This window comes from Larus michahellis, chromosome 7 (genome assembly GCF_964199755.1).
Source record: "Larus michahellis chromosome 7, bLarMic1.1, whole genome shotgun sequence".
NCBI classification, from domain to species: domain Eukaryota; kingdom Metazoa; phylum Chordata; class Aves; order Charadriiformes; family Laridae; genus Larus; species Larus michahellis.
The window spans coordinates 47,607,373-47,626,759 of record NC_133902.1 but is presented as its reverse complement, the minus strand read 5'-3'; the positions used below and the strand labels follow the sequence as shown (position 1 = coordinate 47,626,759).

Sequence of the window (19,387 nt, the reverse complement as noted above, 5' to 3'; positions counted from 1 at the left end):
AAAAGGTGCAGGAAAAAGGCCGGGGTGGGGGTGTGTGGGGGGGAGTGTTGCAGAGTTTATTGGAAACTAAATACATTGAGGATCTTAGAAAAGGTACAGCCAATTAGGTGAGCTCAAGTTTAATTCTGCTGGTTGCTAAGGGGAAGTCATTGTGCAACTGTTTTGCAAGAGCATTGAAACTGGTTGAACAAGATACGCAGCATGTGGAAGTGAAACTAAAGAGATTAAAGAACAGTTTGGGTTGTTGTTGGGTCTTCTTTAATTACCTTTTTAAGGCGCTCCACTTTTCTTTAAACTTTAAATAACAGCATGAAGAAGGCCTTGTCTCTTAGAGGAAGCAAATAATCCTCCGTCATGCGTAAGCACACTTATGAGAACAAGCCAGGTATAAATTTTCAGGAGACAAACCAAGCTGCATGGAAAAGACAGCATATGGGAGATGAGAGATGGAGAACAGGTTCTGTAACAAGGGCCCCTGTTCAAAGCAAGTCAAGAGAGGTCTCAGCAGCTAACTCACCAGGTACGTGTTGTACATCAACAAAGCCTTCTCTGTTGAATGAGAGGCTCCTTCATCTTTGCCTCTAACCTCCATTCCTTCCTCACCACAGCAGAGGCGTTTGCTTTTCAGAGAAGGAAAATCTGAGAACACACTCTATGTGTTCTTCTACACTTTTACACACATCTATGGATCCAGAAAACCACAGAAACTACTAGAGCCCAGCAGGCCAGACCCTTCACTACAGCATACGTGCATGGGTTGTACGAAAACCCTGTATGAAGTTGGTATCTCTGCTTAGGAGCTGAATAGTTCTTCCTGCTGATACAAACCCTGAGCTCTGAGTCCATGCTTCAGGAGCTTTTCTCCAACATGGGGGTCTGCAAGTGGTGAAATAAAAGCCACAGTAACAGATTCTTCAGAACTTTCCACTAATTCAGCCCATTCCTGTGCATATAGCTGATAAGCAAGGACCTGCTGCCTGCGAATACCCAAGCCATGATCAGTTAGTCTTAAGCAGGATGACCAAGATCACTTGGGTCATAACTACTAACCAGTTAACAACCAGGAGAAGCTATCACCCACAGTTTCATTGAACTGGGCAGAGTAATAGCTGAGACACATAGGTCCTTCAATCCTCCCCTCAGATGTGGTGACTACTCCTATCAAGTTTTAGGCCTAAACTGTGAAAGAAATTATCATTGCACACTTTTTTCTCCTCATTTCAGTACATCTGCACCTTCTTTTGCATTTCCCCTACCTCCCCCAAAGCAGCAGGAATATATATTTTGGCAAAACGCAAACACCCTTATTCAAAAAACTCTTCCTCATTCTTCATTTTACATCTCCTCAAAAAGCTGGTCTGAACTCCTTATCTACTTAGATTGTCCTCAGCATCTTATGTAGTTAGCTGAGTGACCTCAAAAAGTGGTGAGAGGAGGAATTCACATGCACTGCAAGCATTCAGCATAGGAGCCATCACAAGCGAAGTCATCTTCTCTTTCTTCCTCTGCACTTCTTGATTTCTGTCCAGCCTAGGCATCCTCGTCTCTTCTGTTTAAGAAGCATTCAACAGCCTACTTGGCTGTTCTCAGAAACCTTCCTGTAGAAATTCTAAAGAAAATAAAAAGTGTTGGCCAGAAATGATACAATTTTTGTGGGCCAAAATCTTGAGAACCAAAGCAAATGATTATCTGAGATGATCTGTTCATGTTTGGTTCCCCAGCAATCAGTCAAGAAAGACCCAACAAATAATTAGAATCATAGAATTGTTAGGGTTGGAAGGGACCTTAAAGATCACCCAGTTCCAACCCCCCTGCCGTGGGCAGGGACATCTCCCACTAGACCAGGTTGCTCAGAGCCCCATCCAGCCTGGCCTTAAAAAACTCCAGGGATGGGGCATCTACAGCCTCTCTGGGAAACCTGTTCCAGTGTCTCACCACCCTCATGGTGAAGAACTTGTTCCTAACGTCCAGTCTGAATCGACCCAGCTCTAGTTTTAATCCATTCCCTCTAGTCCTACCATTACCCAACATCCTAAAAAGTCCCTCACCAGCTTTCTTGTAGGCCCCCTTAAGATACTGGTAGGCCACTATAAGGTCTCCTTGGAGCCTTCTTTTCTCCAGACTGAACAACCCCAACTCTCTCAGTCTGTCCTCATAGGAGAGGTGCTCCAGCCCTCTGATCATCCTAGTGGCCCTTCTCTGGACACGCTCCAGCACATCTAATTCTTAGAAATACTGTTGCTCTGTTCTCAAGATGATTCACTGTCTGTTAGCACAGAAGTGACTTACTACAGTCCTTTAATCTGAAAAATGTTATCTCCCGCTTTCCTCCTAAATAAAAAACAAAGGTCATGCAATAATGCTGATCATATCAGGTGCCTTGACAATAAACTCTGCAGTGAGCTGGGCTCCAGCTGATTCTGATATCGTGTCTTTGATGAGCAGCTGTTTTCAGTAATCCACGCCTAGCCATCAAAATAATTTTCAGAGATTATGCGGGAAACGAGGTTATTACTTACCAAGCAACTACAAAAGGCATGGACGTTGTATCGAGTTGTTTGGTGTTTATCAACTATAACTTCCTAAAGGCCCTTTACAGCGTTAGGGGCAACGATCTCAAAAGGGAATTACAGATAGACAGAAAAGCCCAAGTAAATGGCAACTCCAGGGTTAGTTGTGGAATCCAGTGGTGCCAGGGCTGCCCTGAGGGGATCACCTCAGCCCCTCCACATGCCCCAAGGCAGGGTTCATGAAAAACAAGAGCAGGACAGAGATCTTGGAAAACCTGGAAGCTGCCAGGCAAGGTAGTTACAATTGGTAAGAATACCTTATCACCATTTCAGAACCTAGCGGGGGTTGAATACAACAACCCTGAAGAGGTAGTTACCAGACAAATTATTGAAATTTCCAGTTGTATTTGGAAGATACTTTTCACTCATCAATGTAAGTGTTCCGCAGATGTTTCTCAAATCCAAACCGTGCACAATAGCTTAATTATAATGTCACAATAAAATATCGTTCAAATGTTATCTACTGCTGAGAGATACATACGCACACATGCTTTAAATCTCTGGATGTGAAGACAAAATAGCTGAAAGCAATGGGATAGAACCAGATATATTTCAGAAGACTATTTTGAGAGAGGTACTCAGAGGTCTTAGGAGCAGTGGCCATAGGAACCCGTGGGAGCTGCTGATTTTATTCATTGCTAGTTAAGTTGACATGACAGGAATAAAACTGTTTTTAAAGGAGAGGAAAAGAATTTTCAAATCAGGATCTGAAAAACTTTTGAAGACCAAAAGGACAATCTGATCTGTTTTTCTATTGCTGGAATACTTCCCTTATTCACGCTTCTAAATCTCAGTGCAACCAGCCACCTCCTCACCCCTGCCATTTGAGAAGACCCTGCAGCAGGATGCGCGGGGGCTCAGCGCTGCTCGGGGCACCCAAACCAAGCCTTAGGGGAGGAAATACCCCCGGGACGTCAGAAATGAGATCCAAGCCAGAAATGAGATCCAAGCCAATCCCCTCTGCACAGCAACGGGCCCAAGCAAGCTCTTCAGCTCACTCGCCTGTGTTCGACACTTGCGTGGAGAAGGTGAGTCAGATCACATACGTTTGGGCTGGAACCAGCATACAGCGTTTTTTTCTTCCCACATTTCAAGTCTGTTATCTTTTGTCCTCTTATCTCTATAGGAACTCTGTTTCAGAATCTTATCTCTTGTCCTGATATTTACAGGGAGCCTTTCCTCAATTATCACAACTGTGCATTTGACAGAATATTTCCGTCTGGGTCACAAACTTATTTATACTGGGTAGCGTCTGCCTGGCCGCTAATCACTTTGTGCTACGGTGCCATACGAAAGCTTAACCGAGACTCTTCCCATCCTAGACAGCTTTCAACCCAAAGAACAAATCCTAAAGATAGCACAGGCTTAGTTACAGTCCTGAGACTCAGGAACTCGGAAATCTGCTTTACTCCCAGAGCTATATTTAAGCACCTGTACACACCGTGAGTGCAACTATATACCAGGTGCAGGTAGGTTGTACTCACCTGTTTTATCACTGAAGGAGTGATGATAATGCAGAAGTACACACACTCGCCATGACTTAGACCCTGGCCTGGTCAGTGCTTCCACACATCTGCTTGCTCCCGTACGCCCTGAATACACCGTTATTCAGAAAAACCAGCAGCATTCTGGCTAGAATTAGAATTTAGCGCTGGCCTAAAAGAAGGCTTTGATGCAAAAAACTCACTGGGGACAGAGGGAAGGCAAAAAGAGGCACTTCCATCTCAGAACACTGCATTATTGTGCACCCCTTTATTTAGCACACGGGGCTGCTCCTTAGTCCTAAGGTTACCTGCAACATCTCAGCTCCTCACATCGCCCTTGGAGACTTTATGAGCAGCAGGTGCCAAGAACCAGGTACTCTGCTTGAGTTCCCATACCAACAGCTAGGATCCATCAGAGAACTCAATGCCCTTTCCCTTGAGAAAGCTCCAAGTATTTCACCACAGTTATTACACAGCATCCTGCCTCAAGGTTGCTCATCAGCCCTTTTCTTCTCGAAGACCTGTTCGCCCATGGTTATTAACTTCAGCTTTTTTCCTTTGAGAATAACAAGAAAATATTTTGCTTCTTATACCAACTTCAGGAAGACTAGCAAGCTGTTACCTGGTGCAGAGCATGAAGCACTGCCATACTTTGGGGTACGGAGCGCAAGGTGGGGGAGCATCAAAAAGCAGAATTTCCAGTATTTCATTTCTGCCTGGTGGTACCAATAAAGGTTCCTTTGTGAGGGGTGGACATGGTTTTGGCCTCTTATTCTGTCTGGAGATAAACACGGTCTGACTCTCACAGCACAGTTGAGAGAATAAACTAGTCTAGTACCATCTATTGTATAAATGTATTGAGTGTGCATTTTTTCCATGTCTGCACATTCAGGCTTACATATAGAATTCAGTCCTCACAGTTTCGACACAGAGATGCGATGCAATCACTGCAATCTAGCACAGGAGACTTCTGTGCAAGACTGAGCAGATTTATCTCATCAGAATTCATCCTACAGACATTTGCTACTGTTAGCTACAAAACTTTCCAGTACTAAACTAGAGGATGAAATCTGGACTCTTACCTGCAGTGCTTCAGGTCTTGAAATATAATTTCAAAGGAGGAAAAAATAAGACTAGGCAAACACCTTTTCTGCTCTAACACAGTATGATTTACTAATGGCATTTGGATATAATCTGTAATAAACATTCTTCAGTACACTGGCACCGCCATAAACTTTTAGCGAGCTCGTATTAGGGCTTGTCTCAACGTAGGCAGAAGCAAGGAACACCAAATTCTTGCGGACGGGGTGGGGAGTCCATATTAGCTACCATTTCACTGCTTTTTATGTCTTTGCATGACCCTTTCACCAGCAGGACTACTATAGGTAGAACGTGGGATTCGTAACGAGTAAAAACAGAATCAGACACAGGACAATGATAAATATTGCTTTATTAAATTACTTTTATACTCCTACAAAGAAATTTTCTGATTTCTGTTACAGAATTAAATGAAAGAAATTCATTGCTGTCTCTGCAGTTATCTAAATTTAGATACAAAAAAGGTTGTAAAAAGACGAGCCTATTCAAGTTACATAAAAAAGGCAGAGAATAGACAAGTTCCCTTAGGAATCTTGAGGCTCAGAAATATAAAGTCCTATAATACAACGAAATTAAGAATTCAGCAATGTGTTGAACAATTGTAAACTGTAACTGCACTAGTGGACCACATTATTCAGCAGTTTCCTTAAAGGTATGAACTGTGAACTGAACAAAAAGTGTAGCTGACACAGCAGACCTCATTTAGTTGTTCTCCCTTTCGCTCCCTCCAAGTAAAAGTTGTGAGATCAGCATTCAGCATTTGCATGATAGGAAGGAAACTTGCCTCCATAAATATCAGAAATTTCTCCATTCCATAACTATTTATATAAAGTAACTAGCTGTTACAAATCAGTTTCAAGTAAAACAGGTGGCTGAGGCAAAAATAATCAAAATCAGATCATACACAATTTTACTGTAAATACAGTAATTTGAAAGATAAACATATAACCGTAGCACTGACAGGATATCAATGCTGCTGTATTATAGACATGATGTGTCAGTAGAAAATTAGGATGTCTATTATCAAAATCGAGGACATTCATTCCAGTCTCCGGTAATCTAATCTTAGTGCAAAACAGATGCTAAGACATATTTAGCAAAAAAGGTGATACATTTAAGGCCAAAAACTTTGTTCAGTCATCACTATCGCTTCCAGATTCACTCAGCTGCAAGTCATTTCCTAGAAGAGAGAGAGTCATCGCATTAGTCATTTCCAAGGAAATACTTTTTTTTTTTTTCTTTCAAGATATTCCCTTTCCCAATTAAAGGCTTGCAAAAAACTAATACCAAACAGGTTGTGGAGTTGGATTAGATGATCTTTAAAGGTCCTTTCTAACCCAAATATTCTATGATAAGAGAATAAATAGGTGTAGAAGCAAACTCCCCAGTGACAGAACCTTAGAGAGAGCACTTTTCTACAATTTTAAAATCTTGGCAAGGAAGCCATTAGCTTACTAGCCACAACTGCGTCTATTTAATATCACCAGATCACAAAAGACAACACCTAGCTATCTTTGCCACCCACATTTTCATGCTTCGCAAGTGGGAAAACTGCTGGTGAATGCAGTTTTGTGAAAAACGAGTTGTTGTTTTTTTTGAAACACATCTGAATGCTACTCAGCTGTGCTTGAAAACAAAGTGGTGTCTCAATCAAGAGCAGCAGCTCTTTGATGTACCATTTAAAGATGTATCAGTGACCTACTATTTCAAACAGGTTTCGGAACAAGTGAACAAACAAAACATCAAAAGAAATTTTACCCAGCACTTTAATTTGGTGGCTATATATATTTCAAAACGGGGAAGTAAGAAGAAAGACTACATCATGCTTTTAATGGATGTCCATAAGCTTAGGGGGTGGGAGGAAGGGAATCTTTCCAGGATGACAGATAACTAACGAAAAAATACAGCAGCAGCAGCAGGCTATACAGAATCTACATCCTATCTAGCAACTTCCCACACATTTTTAAGAATTTGTTCCAAGTAGTATGCTTTTATTCACACCTCCCTTGCCAAACAGCCATTAAATAAAAAATAATAATAATAATAAAGGAATGCATCTCAGACTGTGTTGTGCAGAAAGGGCCTAAAAAGCAAAGAAAAAAAAAAAAAAGAAATCACAGAAACTGAGTAGGCACACTATTTTCACATGCCTTTTCCTCAGCTGCAGCACCCTTCACTGACAACTTTTGCAGATGCGTAAAAAAGTAACCTCAAGAGGGTAAACCTGACGAGACACTCAGATTGGATCTTTTGTTGTCAGGCATATCATTTCTGCCAGAACACTGAAGTCTTTAACATGGCTGCATTTAGCCTTCCTTTGTTTTCCACTATGTCATCACTAAAGCTTAGAAAGCGGTACGTGATTCTCTATGACAAAACAGAAAACACTTTATATAAGGCAAGAATAGTGAAGATGGCTGTTTCCAGCAATCTTTAAGGTACTGCTGTAGACAAAATTCTTCCAATCCTCTATATAGAGACAATATTTACAGCCATGTTATTTTAATATAAATTAAAAAAGCAATTTTGAAAGACCAAAATCAAGTAATCTGTCAATAATTATTCAGGACCCAAGAAGTAATATTTCAAGGCAGAGAATGGCATCAGTAAATTAAACTCATGCATTTACCACTCAAAGGAAGACTTGCAGTGAATTCTTAGAAATCCCAGCCCTGTTATGCACTACCTACTTCAGGAGAGGACTGGGCGTACGAACAAGAAGATAACCTTCCAAATAGTGATTCTGCAGCCTTCAAGAGTTATTTCAACATAGAAATTACACAAACCCTCTAACACCAGCCAAAAATACCAATGCTTGTGAAAACCAGCAGATGGGAAAAGCAAGAACTCCGAGTTCCAGAGTCAGAAATAATGCATTAGGATTTACTTCAGGAAAAACTGTCTGCCCCATTCTTATAACCCTACCTCCAAAAGACACCTTCAGAGAGATGGCAAAATAACACAGAGCAGAGTTGGTAGTTTTCAGATGGGTTTGGTGCAAGAACGGAAAGTTCATTTAACTAGGACCCTGAAGAAACCTCTCTAGACTCTCCTGTACTTATAAGGCAGCAATAAAGTGGGGAAAACTGCTGAATTCAGTTTTTACTGTGCCAATTGCTTATTAGCAAGTGGAGAATTAGATTGCACTGCACATTATGACATTCCCTAAATTTTTAAGTCAGTGACTTTAAGACATTCAATTGAATTCTTAAGAATTCTAGGGGATGGGGGAACTCATAGGAGTGACCTGTGTTTCACGGGTCTCAGTGGTCACACCAACACCAAACTAATACAAGGGAAAATTATTTCATGACTTGTAGCAGCACCAAGTATCAAAAGAAGTGAAGCTGTGCTGAATACTATGTACGTAACACAAGGCCCCAGAATAGCCAATCTATGCTGGTTTTTCTTTGGAAAATTACTTTATTTAACCTAACTCTTGTTTAAACAAAAAGTAGACATAAATATTTGATCATATGTTGTTTTATGAAGAACAGATCCATTAGTGCCACCATTTACAAACTTTGTTATAAGGCAAGTTGTGAGCCTATATAATCAGCTTCTTAAGACAGAAGGGGGAAAAAGCAGTAATTTGAGGGTGAGGGGCAGTCTTGAGCCCTGGATTCCTTAGGAGGCAGATCACGTATATTGGACAGAATTATTTGGTTACCATGCTCTAGACACCACCTCCCTCCTGTGTTTTCCAAGTTCCACAAAACCTCAGCTGTATGATTTCTACATGCAAGATGAAACTCTGCTCTCTAAGCCTTCCCCCAGCCTTCTGCCCACGCACAGCAAGCCAAAGGAAAACTTCACTAATTACCCAGTATGGCCCCGATTCTACAGGGGTGCACAAAACTAGTCACGCACAAAAGCGGTAAAACCTCAAAATGGGATTAGACAAGCAAACAGCTTGTGCTGACTATTTCTTGATTCGGTATTTTATTTTTGTAAAATATTATTTGAGATGGAAGAAGTGACTGTACAGGACCCCGACTGAGATCTCTTGCCATTCAAGCTAGAACCATGTGCTATCCATTTAGTTTCTTCAGGTTTCGATCTCCTGCTAAATTCCCCTCAGCCAGGGAGCTAGAGAAACACATTCTCCTTGAAAGTAACTGTTATGATCTTTGTCTAGTTGGAGTGTATTTTAAGTGTTAATCATACTAGAAGTTGGGGACAGAATCATTTTAAGCAGTAAATAGATCCGTAACTATATCCTAAGTAAATTCTATGATTCTATAAATGGTATTAAGCTAAAGATCTAGGCAAGCTCAGATAGTCAAGCCCAGGGCTTGATGCTGCAGACAGAGGTTCTACCTGTCAATGTGGTCCTTGAGCACCATCAAGCCACCAACTTCCCCTGTAACAGTTTTGATGTTGTCATGTTTTAAGCAGCGTTTTCTCACTATGACTGTTGGAACTGGCGGACCTGGCCACCTGTACTTTTAAGCGTGTTTCTCAGTGGAAGCTTTGCCAGCTGGGATTCTGTCACTGGGTATAGAGCTTAATCTCATTTTCGTAACAGTTTTATTTAAAGCACGAAGAACGGGAAATCCCATTTGTGAATAAGGGTTGAAGTAAATGGCACACTCTAAAGTTACGCAAATTATAAACATGAGATATTGTTCTCTACAGTGACAGTAAAATGAAAGCAGCATTTAGTCCTTTGCACACAAAGTCACAGGACTTTTCAGTTAATGCACTACCTAAATAACCAGTACAGATATTTAATTAAGTATTTAAATACTAGCTACAAAAAAAACCCTGTTCATTAAGTACTGAAATAAAAGTAGGTCTGCCGGAGTCTAAAATTTCAGTATAACAAGTTTACATATAAATGATAAACCTTAAAGATCTTAGGCTGCAAACCAGGGTTGATGGGAATCTCTTCAAACCAGGAGCCTGCAGCTAAGCACCTAATTAAAAATGTAATAATTTTCAAAGAGTCACTATAGCTGAATACTCACTTCTGTGTCTGAATACTCCTGCTATTTAGGTAGTGAACTTAAGGTGCTCTACCTAGTGGGATTTTTTTCTGTTCAAACTCTCCATTTTTGAATACACTGAGCATTCAATTGCAGGCTGCACAGCAACCACTTACTGAAGAACATCATAGCTACTCTTCAAATTACATTTTTAGTTGCCTGAATGGTGGAATAAGATAGTATCACCTGAAAGCAAATCACCTCCTTCCTTATATGCGAAGGACAGTTTTGCCATGCTGTGCAGTGGAACAGTGCCATGAATAACAGTAACTGGAGTAGCTAAGAATACACCATCTCTTCTGTAATTCAGAGTATTGCCAGGATAGTATCTTTCCCATGGTTCTACCCAAGAAATTATAAGCATATGTTTGGGGAGTGCCCTCTTAGTTCAAGTATTTTCAATACAAAATTACTGTTCTCCAGTCCCAATGTATATAACTGGGAGGAAGCCAGAAGAGCTTAGGAAATATTTTCAACTGCATCAGCTTTAATTTAATATCTCTGGGGACCAAGAACGTTCTAGCCCACTGTCTAATTCAGACCGCTGCTGAACAATCAAACCCTAGCATCACTTCCCACAGTTTTAATTATAACAGAGACATACTTAAAAACAATATGGTTTCCTTTCAGAATCTTGATGTCTGGAATCGTGCACTAAGAAAAGAACAGCCTTTGTACTTACGTAGTGTATTCATCATATGACCACTGCTCTCTTGGGATCTGTTATGACTGGCATCTCTGTCAGGGGCAGCGTGTTGTGGTATGGCAGACACAGTAGGCTGTGGCTGCAAATACGGCATCGACATAGGAAGAGAGGGCTTTGTTTCCTCATCCTCAGAATCACTAGAACTATTTTCACTACTTGATGAAGAGGACGAAGAACTTTTAGAGTCAGATGAACTGTCAGAGCTACTCAGCTGATCCATGATACTGGCTTCTGCTTTTAGCTCTGCAAACAATACAATTTGTTTCTCAGTTAACATTCATCATAATTGCAATATAAGAAGGAGGGTGAAAAATAATAGAAAAGAAAAAAATCAACAGCAGAAATTACACACATTACAACAACAGAAAGTACACACATTATCGCAACTAAAAAAAACCAAAAAAACCCCCCAAACCACACAAACTCTCCAGAACAAAGAAAAGAGCACAAGCAAGCATCCAGCCTGTCATGTGGTTTTCTTCTCTCTTAACTTGGGCACTTTCTCCCTTTCAAGCCAAGCGTCAGAACAAGGGTGACCGTGAACTGTGAACCCAAATGCTAACCCCACATTCCACAGGGTAGTGCATCCCACATAGCCTTTAATTTCTGCAACTAGCAAGTCTTCTGTATTTTCCTTAGCACCTCCAAAGATGTCTATCACTGACTAAGAACTGCAGTTGCAATCACACAGATAAGTTAGCTGTAAGACGGCTGCAGCTGCACCCAAAATGCCTCCCAGCAGTTCAGCATTACAATCAATACACTTGTTTGGACTGTGGGACATTTTGCTCAAAACCAAGTAAAGCATGAAGAATATCCAAAGGAACCATCCACTGTATACCATTAGGAAGATTTCATCAAATCGTTGTTCTGTTTATAGATTTGGGGCAGGGAGGGAAGCTAGAACAACATGAGGTTGAAATACTGGAAATTAACAGATCAAACTGACTCAACCAACTTGCATTCTTGATGAAACAACTCATGTGATTACAATAATATTTCGGAGCATATGACTGGATAGATCATGCTGTGCAGTATGCATTTTTGATATATACTAGCCAAGGACCAACATACAGAGAAAACTAACATTTGCAGAAAGGGTACACATAATAATCGTGCAAAATAGGGGAGCTGCTGAAGCAAGAACGCTGAAACAGACCACGGAATCGTGGTGGATGGAGATTTTATACAGCGAGTTGAGGAGTTACCCAGAGTGCAGAAGTTCATCATTATAGAAGATTGTAACTACCCAGACATTTGTTAAGATGGTCTTACAAGCACTTGGAATACTTCAGGAACAGCTTTGATACAGCAGACATAAAAAGCAACTAGGAGAGTTGCTCATCTCACAAGTTTACCCAGTACAGAAGAACAGGTTGAAGATGAAAGTCACCAAGATGCAAGATGGCTCAGAGTTTAATCAAGAGAAGAAAGGAGAACAAAAGAATAAGCTTCAACGCAAACTTCCATGAAGCCTTCCAATTCTGAGTTATCAAAGGCCACTCTAAAGGAAAGGTGCTTTGGCCAGTCAGCCTTATCAAAGGCCAGTCTAAAGGAAAATGGTGTTCTGGAAAAATGCCACCTGAAATAGTGCAGCTATGGCTGCAAGGACAAACTAACCCAGTGCCAAGGAAGTATAGAAAGTACAATAAAAGACCACACTGGCCAACTCAAACATAAGGAAAGAGATGGGGAGTGGAATAAAAAAAAAATAAATAGAAGCATCTTCCTGTTATTAATTTTCTAAGAGAACAGCTTAAGGACAGAAAAGCTAAGGCAAAAATTAGGATGCAACTAGCAGAACGATCAAAAAGTAATTTCAAAATTAATTCTAGAGAAGAAAGGCCAAAGAAACAACTGATCTACTACACATCTGGAGCTGTAAGATAAGCGAAAGATACCACTCAAGTCCTATGAGCTTAATTCTTCCAGTTCCTCCCTGCTCTCACCAATGTCCAATAAGAGAAAAATTTTAAGTGAAAGGCTAACAGTTAATACCAAAAACTGAGGAATAAGACCTCTGCCTTGAGTTTTGATGTATTTTAATCTGACAGAATTTAAATTAAGCATTTTCAAGCGGTGAAGGAAGGGCTGTATGTACACTAGAGGCCAAAGGTAGAGTGACCTTCCCCCCACCCAAGAAAACAAAGTTAGTAACAAGTTCAAGGTAGTGTACTTAATCATTCTTCATCCCATGGTTGTGTAACTGACTATTCCTGCTTAAGTAGGCAACACTTCTGAAAAGTCTGTGAGTTACAGTGGATGACTACCAACAGTTCTACTGCACTGTGCTGTTGCAGAAGCGACAAGCATTACACTGAGATGTGATACTGTTTGGTCTTTGTGCATAAAGATGAACAGTGCCTGTAAAACAATCCTCTTGCTCAACTCAGCACCACTAAAACCTGAGCTGAAACAGTAAATGTATTTAGGTACTATACTTCAGGAAGTTTTTGGACTCATTGTAAGATAGGTAAAGGAGAGTGACAATGAACCTGGGATCTAGAAAACTTCTAAGCAAAGACTGAACCAGCTGGCATCATTTTGCATAAAGAATGAGAAAGACATGGCAGCTTCTGAGTACATGAAGGACTGCTCAAAAGCAGCAGAGTAACCTGGTCTATACTTGCATAATAAATGTGAAAGTAGTAATGGGCTTACTGTCAGATTATTTATTAGGAAGAACCTGAACAGTTAGGAGACCAAAGCCCTGGAATGGACTGACAGAGAGAACACAGGATCTGTCACTGGAAGGCTTTAAGAACTGGTTAAAAAACTATGTTAGAAATCTGACTTCAAGACAGAAGGACTTTAAAAGGTCCCTACTATCCCTATTTGTCAGTTATTCCACATTCTTTAGGAGTACTCAAAATCGGACTGGCACTCTACGCAAGAGTTTGATACATGTTGGCAGCCACTTTGGTGGCTTCCAATACGTTTGATGCCACCATTCCCCCCAAAACAACAGACCACCAGGAAAAAGTATTTTATTCCATGCACTCAAGTACTGCTTCCTCTTTGCAACCTTAGGCATATTCTAGTACTGTTCTGGTCAGAGCTTAAGACCAAAATGGAAAAAAAAAAAAAAAAAAACCCCAAACCTTCATAATGATACATTTAAGAAAAAAAAAAATCCGTTTAAAGGCATTCAGAACATCTTGGGAGGCAGATGTCAATTCCAGTCAGTGAAACTGCCACCTGTCAGCATTTCTGTAGCAAGTAATTACCACCTGCCATCTTCCTTGTCCTCCAAAAGGAAATAAGGCCTCCCATTAAGTGAAATATGAGTGCTGCACCAAACCAGAGTCTCTCAACAATACAGTACATAGTCCTGTTCAAGAGTTGATTTATGCAGTTTTTAGCTGTCTTTTTCATTGGAACCTCATCTTTCACAAGGTCTCATCCAGTAATTTAAAATGTATTTCGAGTTGTAAAGCACTGTAACCTATGTGTTTTCTGGGTGCAGAGAAAGAATGAGGAGCGATGTCAAAATGGAAGTGACTGAGTTCGTTCCAGTGCCACAACACAATCAACTATATACCTGATTAAAGTAGCAGCAGAAGACAGAATCAAGGAGAGACAGCAGTGGGACCCTTGGCATTATTAAGTCTAATGGTTCATCTGATTTTTTTAAGTTTCAAATACTGCTTTGTTACTACTTGAGCCAGAGTGCTCATTTCCATATCAGGGTAAAGTGCTTACATAATCAGCTTCTAGTGTGAATCTCAAATTAAAAAAAAAAAAAAAACAAAAAAACAACCCACAAGAAAACCACACAAACAAAAACCCTTGGGTCTCAAAAACTAATTGCTAGTTGAGAGCAAAGTCTCTGAAACTTATGTGCCAGTGAAGCTTACCTTGTTCGATATCATCCATAGGAGAAGACGGAAACATCTTTTCTTTTGGTGGAGAATTTTTAACGTTGTTTGGACCCTTAGTTGCATTTCGCATTTGCTGCTGTTGCTGTTCTATGCGAGACTGGACTTTACTACTTCCTTCAGCTCTGTGTGTAAAAGCAAATGATTTTTAATTACTAGAAGACAAGAGGCAAGGAAAAAGGCAAGAATACAGGGGATACAGTATCTTAAGTTATGGAATTATTTGTTATGCCTTTCTGAATAGCACCATTAGATTTCTTGGTATGTTATTATACTGCCATATAATTATATATAGATTTATTAAAATTTTTTTTTAAAACAGTGCTAATAACTTTTTAACCCGGCTACCCAGGATCACTTAAAAATAATTCTGCTGGAAATTACTTATATGGACTCAGCAGCAGAAAAAAAATAATTCAAAAACTTGGTATGAGAAAAACAAGCCATTAATATTACTGAAACATGTCACAAAATTTACCTTTTTTTATTTGCTCATTTAGAAGACAGTAGGCAAGCTACCTTCCAAACAGATTTTTCCCCCCCTCTAAACTCATCCGAAAATAGTTACCATCTTTCAACAATGTGACAGTTTTTACTTAAAAAAAAAAATCCCATTTCTTATGCCAGTCAAGACTCGAAAGCTGTGAAGTCAGTGTGCTGAGGAAGCAGGCTTTTCACTCTATTGAACAAGGCCAGGTACTTTCTAAAAATGAATTTTAGCTAAAAATACTAACGGGTAGTCCTGCATCTCAATTTAGACTCAGTAACAAATCAATTTTCACAATGAGTAAAGCACAGTTGTTTCTCTTGCAAATCACTCACCTGGTTTTTTTCACAGTGATGTTGCTACTAAGTTTCTCTAGGCGACATTCTCCAGTGTCATGGTTGATAATTAAGATACATTCTTTTAGGTAAGGCTTCTTTGAGCCCTTGAACACAGTCACTGGTGGAGTTGAGCCCTATTAAATCAGAAGTCCAGTAAGCGTTACTCCTGTAGTCTTTTTCTTTTTTTTTCTTAGAAACAACAATCCATCACAGTGATGACAAGTTCACTATAAGTGATAATTTCTAACCTTTAAAAGTGTTAAGTTAATTCAAATTAGATTCACAGTAGCCATGACCAAAAGCAGCTGGTGTTTGACTGGAACAGGATTTCACCCAGCTTAGTTTAGCTTGAAACTGATTAAATGCTTATTTCCCAATGAGAGCATGCTCACTGTAGGACTCCTTTTACCAAAAAGGGTTTCAGTTACCATATCAGCAGAGCAGTAAAGCATGGCAGGTAGTAAATTTTCCCTTTCCAGTCTTTCCTGCTTTAGAACTGCATGCACTAGAGCAATAAATACCAAGGGGAAACTTGCACTGCCAACATCCACATGAAGCTTTTCTGTGTACGCAACACTTCTGGGTCATCCTACAGCATATTTCCAATGTGGTGAATACACTTAAAGTTACAGCGCAACTGTTCAACCTTCAGGTCTTTTGTAATTTTACACTCTTAAAGCAATTGTTTTTCTACTCTAAAAATCACGCAAGCAGCTCTGAAACTTCATATATTCAGTATATTCTATATTCAGTATATACTTATGATAACAAAACAAATCATTCCCTTCAGCCCGCCACTCTTCAGCCACCCACTCACCTCAATATTTGGCAGTGTTATTGTCACCTGTTCACCTTTGCCAACTTCAAGGTCTCCTTCACAGGACATATCAATAGATGCAGGCTTAAAGTCATCTAAAGGCAAAACCAAACTGGATTATTTACAGGCTTTTCAGGAATCTTATAAATGTAGACACCTTTTAATTGCAGTTGGAGGCTATTAAGTTAAAGCCTTTTTTGCTAGTGTGTCATCTACCACTCCCCTGAACAAATCATTCCATAAGTCAGTAGAATTCAAAGTCAAAAGGGTTTTCTCAAGATTCAGTATAAAAGTTAACACCTTTTGGTTAAAATCAGAAAAATGGTTTTAGGTTTTAATGGTTAAAGAGGCTCAACAAGCTGTGTTATATTTCAAAAGATAAATCCTCACATAATTACTGTCAGAAAAATCAACAAATAGTTTTTGAAAATGTTGATCCAAGATACGGGAGATGTAGACAAGTGACTGAAAATATGAAGAACACCAATCCTTAATATCCATTCCTGATTTTACTATAGCATGCATGTCAGAAGCTGACCAAAACTTGACTTTCAGTATATTTATTTTTGTCAAAAGTGAAATTACTTCCCAAGTAAATATTAATTTACTTTTTGGGTTTTTTCAACATCTAAAGTATTGATTAAAGCTTTAAACAAAAGAAGTTACCAATTTCTGGTCCTTTTCAAAAATCTGAGACATTGAAAATGAGCATGTGTTCAGGCACCAGCACTGCAGCTATGTAACATTATCTATAAAATAGTATTTCGACCACAAATGAATTTGGATGGGCTACAGCTAAAAGGCCTGCCTGCGCAGATCTAGGGAGATAAGACAGCATCAAGAGGCTCTGCAAGGCACGTGGTAACACGAGTGGGTTTGAACCCATGGTTCCAAACACAGGCACAGGGCCAGCCTTGCAGCCTGGGGATGTCCAGCGCCCTGCCTCGCATGCTGGGGACCGGCACCCTGTTGCACCTGAAGAGAGGCATGGCAGGACCAGGCGTGTAAAGGGGACCCATTAGACGGCACGTTCCCTAGCCGCTGCACGTGCTCCTTGCCTCACAACCTGTCATGTCACCCACTGCCGGTCACGGGTGGCAGCACTCTGTTACAGCTGGGGAGCTTCACAGTCCAATAACACGACCTGCAACCCACGGGCCAGGCGGCACAGGCCAGAGCTGGGAACTGTGGCTCCAGCTTGCACACCAACCAGGCAAGAAAACCAAGCTTTGGGAGCTGGTGGGCAGGACTATGCATGCAGCAGAAGGCTTTGAGTTAAGACACAGGTAACAGCCCCTGCCAACCTTGTTTACCGCAAAACCCCACATGTCATCTTACAGGGATAAGCATACAATAGTCCCAAAGTCTCTCATGGAATTAGAGAATGTTTGCTCTAATATACGGTAACTGGGTGGTTAATACTTTAGAAAATTAAGATACTGATTCCAGTGTCCATGAACAGACTTGTGCTCTTAACTTTCAACCAGCAGATGTCTTCCCCTTTACTCATTTGTTAACAAAAACTTCAGGAGCAGAGAAGCTCTGCATTTGACAGAACTGATGAATGTGCCAGTTTCTATGTCTCATTCGTTGGAAAGGAAGAGAGATTTCAAAACAGATTTCAGAATAAATCATCAAATTACAGGAGTCAGCAAGAAATTGTACAGGCAGGAGGTACCAGACGTGGTTTTTAGTCCTCTTTAAAATTAGGGTAAATTTCAAGTTACAGCATTTGTTTAAATCCATTTATAGCTTTTGCCTGCTCCTTCCCCTCTCCTCCCCTCCCACAATTGCAGACAATCCTGCTAAGTGCCATTCCATTTGCTCACAGAAAGCACATCACCCATCTCGCTGCACTGCGTGAAAGCATACAGGACATTCTCCAGAGAACGTACGCGAGACTGAATCTTGGGAATCAGTCTATAAATAACGAGACATCAAAACAAGAAGCAGCAGTCCTAAATTACCAGAACTATAATCCTGAGAGCATTTGTTTCCTAGCTACCCTCAGAATCTTTGAGCACACATCTCTCTAGATAGTAATTATGTACTCAGGGAGGGTATACCAGCTTTGTGATTAATACTGCCTTTAACCTTTGATTGCTGAATTGTACTTAACTTCTAAAAACTAAGCACAAGCTAAGAGGGCAAAGCCAGAGGTTCAACCCAGTTCGGTTTTCAGCAGAGACACGATGCTGGATGCCAAAGGTGTAAAAAGCGAAGTTAGTTCCCAGAAAGCAGCGAGGGGCAGCACTGGGATACAATGGCCGTATCAGCACCACGCTCTCAGGAGCAAATGAAGCCTGATCTGCCCCGCATTGCTCCCAATATCCACAGGGATATTGGCATCCCAGGAGAAAACGAAGCCTGATCTGCCCCACATTGCTCCCAATATCCACAGGGATAGGCACCCCCAACCCCAGGGACTCAGTTCTCAGCTGTGCCACCCCCCCAGGAATCCCCCCACGAAGGCTGGCAATTCACGTCCCTTTTCCGTACTTTGCCTATGCAGATGACTGATAATTCCAGCTCCCTTGCCACACCATGCCCTCCCTCACACCGACACCCGCCCCCTGGGCCTGCCAGCAAGGCCAAGCCGGGACGCGGCACCTGCCCGGTCAGCGTTCCCGCCCCTCAGGGGACCGGTGAGCCCAGGGGCGGGGGGCTCAGGGCGGGGGGCCCACCGGTCCCCTGAAGGGACGCCTGCCCTGAGGCGCTGCCCCAGCCCCACACTCACAGCGGACGGTGTGGAAGGCGCAGCGTGGCTGCTTCTCAAAGCTCTCGCCCAGCTTCAGCACTCGTTCCTTGGGGTCGAAAAGCGAAGGGACCGCTCCGTTCATGGCGGCGGCGGCGGCGCCTCACACCACCACCCCCCTTCAGACCATGGCGAGCCCGAACGGCCCCCGCCGCTGCCACAGCCGCCGTCTTCGCCGAACATCCCTCACAGCGCCCCGGATACGCCCACTCGCCTCCCATTGGCTGCGGCCGGCAGAGCCCCTCCCCTTCGGTCCCTACGCCATG

At 41.4% G+C, this 19,387-nt stretch overlaps 1 protein-coding gene across 1 annotated transcript; it reads right to left on the bottom strand.

The window, feature by feature from the left end:
* Window positions 1-5,486: 5,486 nt before the first annotated feature.
* EAF2 (ELL associated factor 2) lies at window positions 5,487-19,314 on the bottom strand. Its single transcript, XM_074595648.1, has 6 exons — window positions 19,104-19,314; window positions 16,367-16,461; window positions 15,547-15,683; window positions 14,704-14,849; window positions 10,823-11,089; window positions 5,487-6,332 (listed from the first exon to the last, which is right to left on the bottom strand). Exons 1-6 carry the CDS (start codon window positions 19,204-19,206, stop codon window positions 6,286-6,288), a joined length of 795 nt encoding a protein of 264 aa, XP_074451749.1. The 5' UTR covers window positions 19,207-19,314; the 3' UTR covers window positions 5,487-6,285.
* Between the last annotated feature and the right edge of the window lie 73 nt (window positions 19,315-19,387).

What these genes read in the sequence shown, in the direction of transcription:
- EAF2 (XM_074595648.1), bottom strand. Translation starts at nt 19,206, where the DNA reads ATGAACGGAGCGGTCCCTTCGCTTTTCGACCCCAAGGAACGAGTGCTG. An exon ending in TATGGATGATATCGAACAAG is followed by an intron (nt 11,090 to 14,703) that starts GTAAGCTTCACT and finishes TATTGTTTGCAG; the next exon opens with AGCTAAAAGCAGAAGCCAGT. An exon ending in TCATATGATGAATACACTAC is followed by an intron (nt 6,333 to 10,822) that starts GTAAGTACAAAG and finishes TCTCTCTTCTAG; the next exon opens with GAAATGACTTGCAGCTGAGT.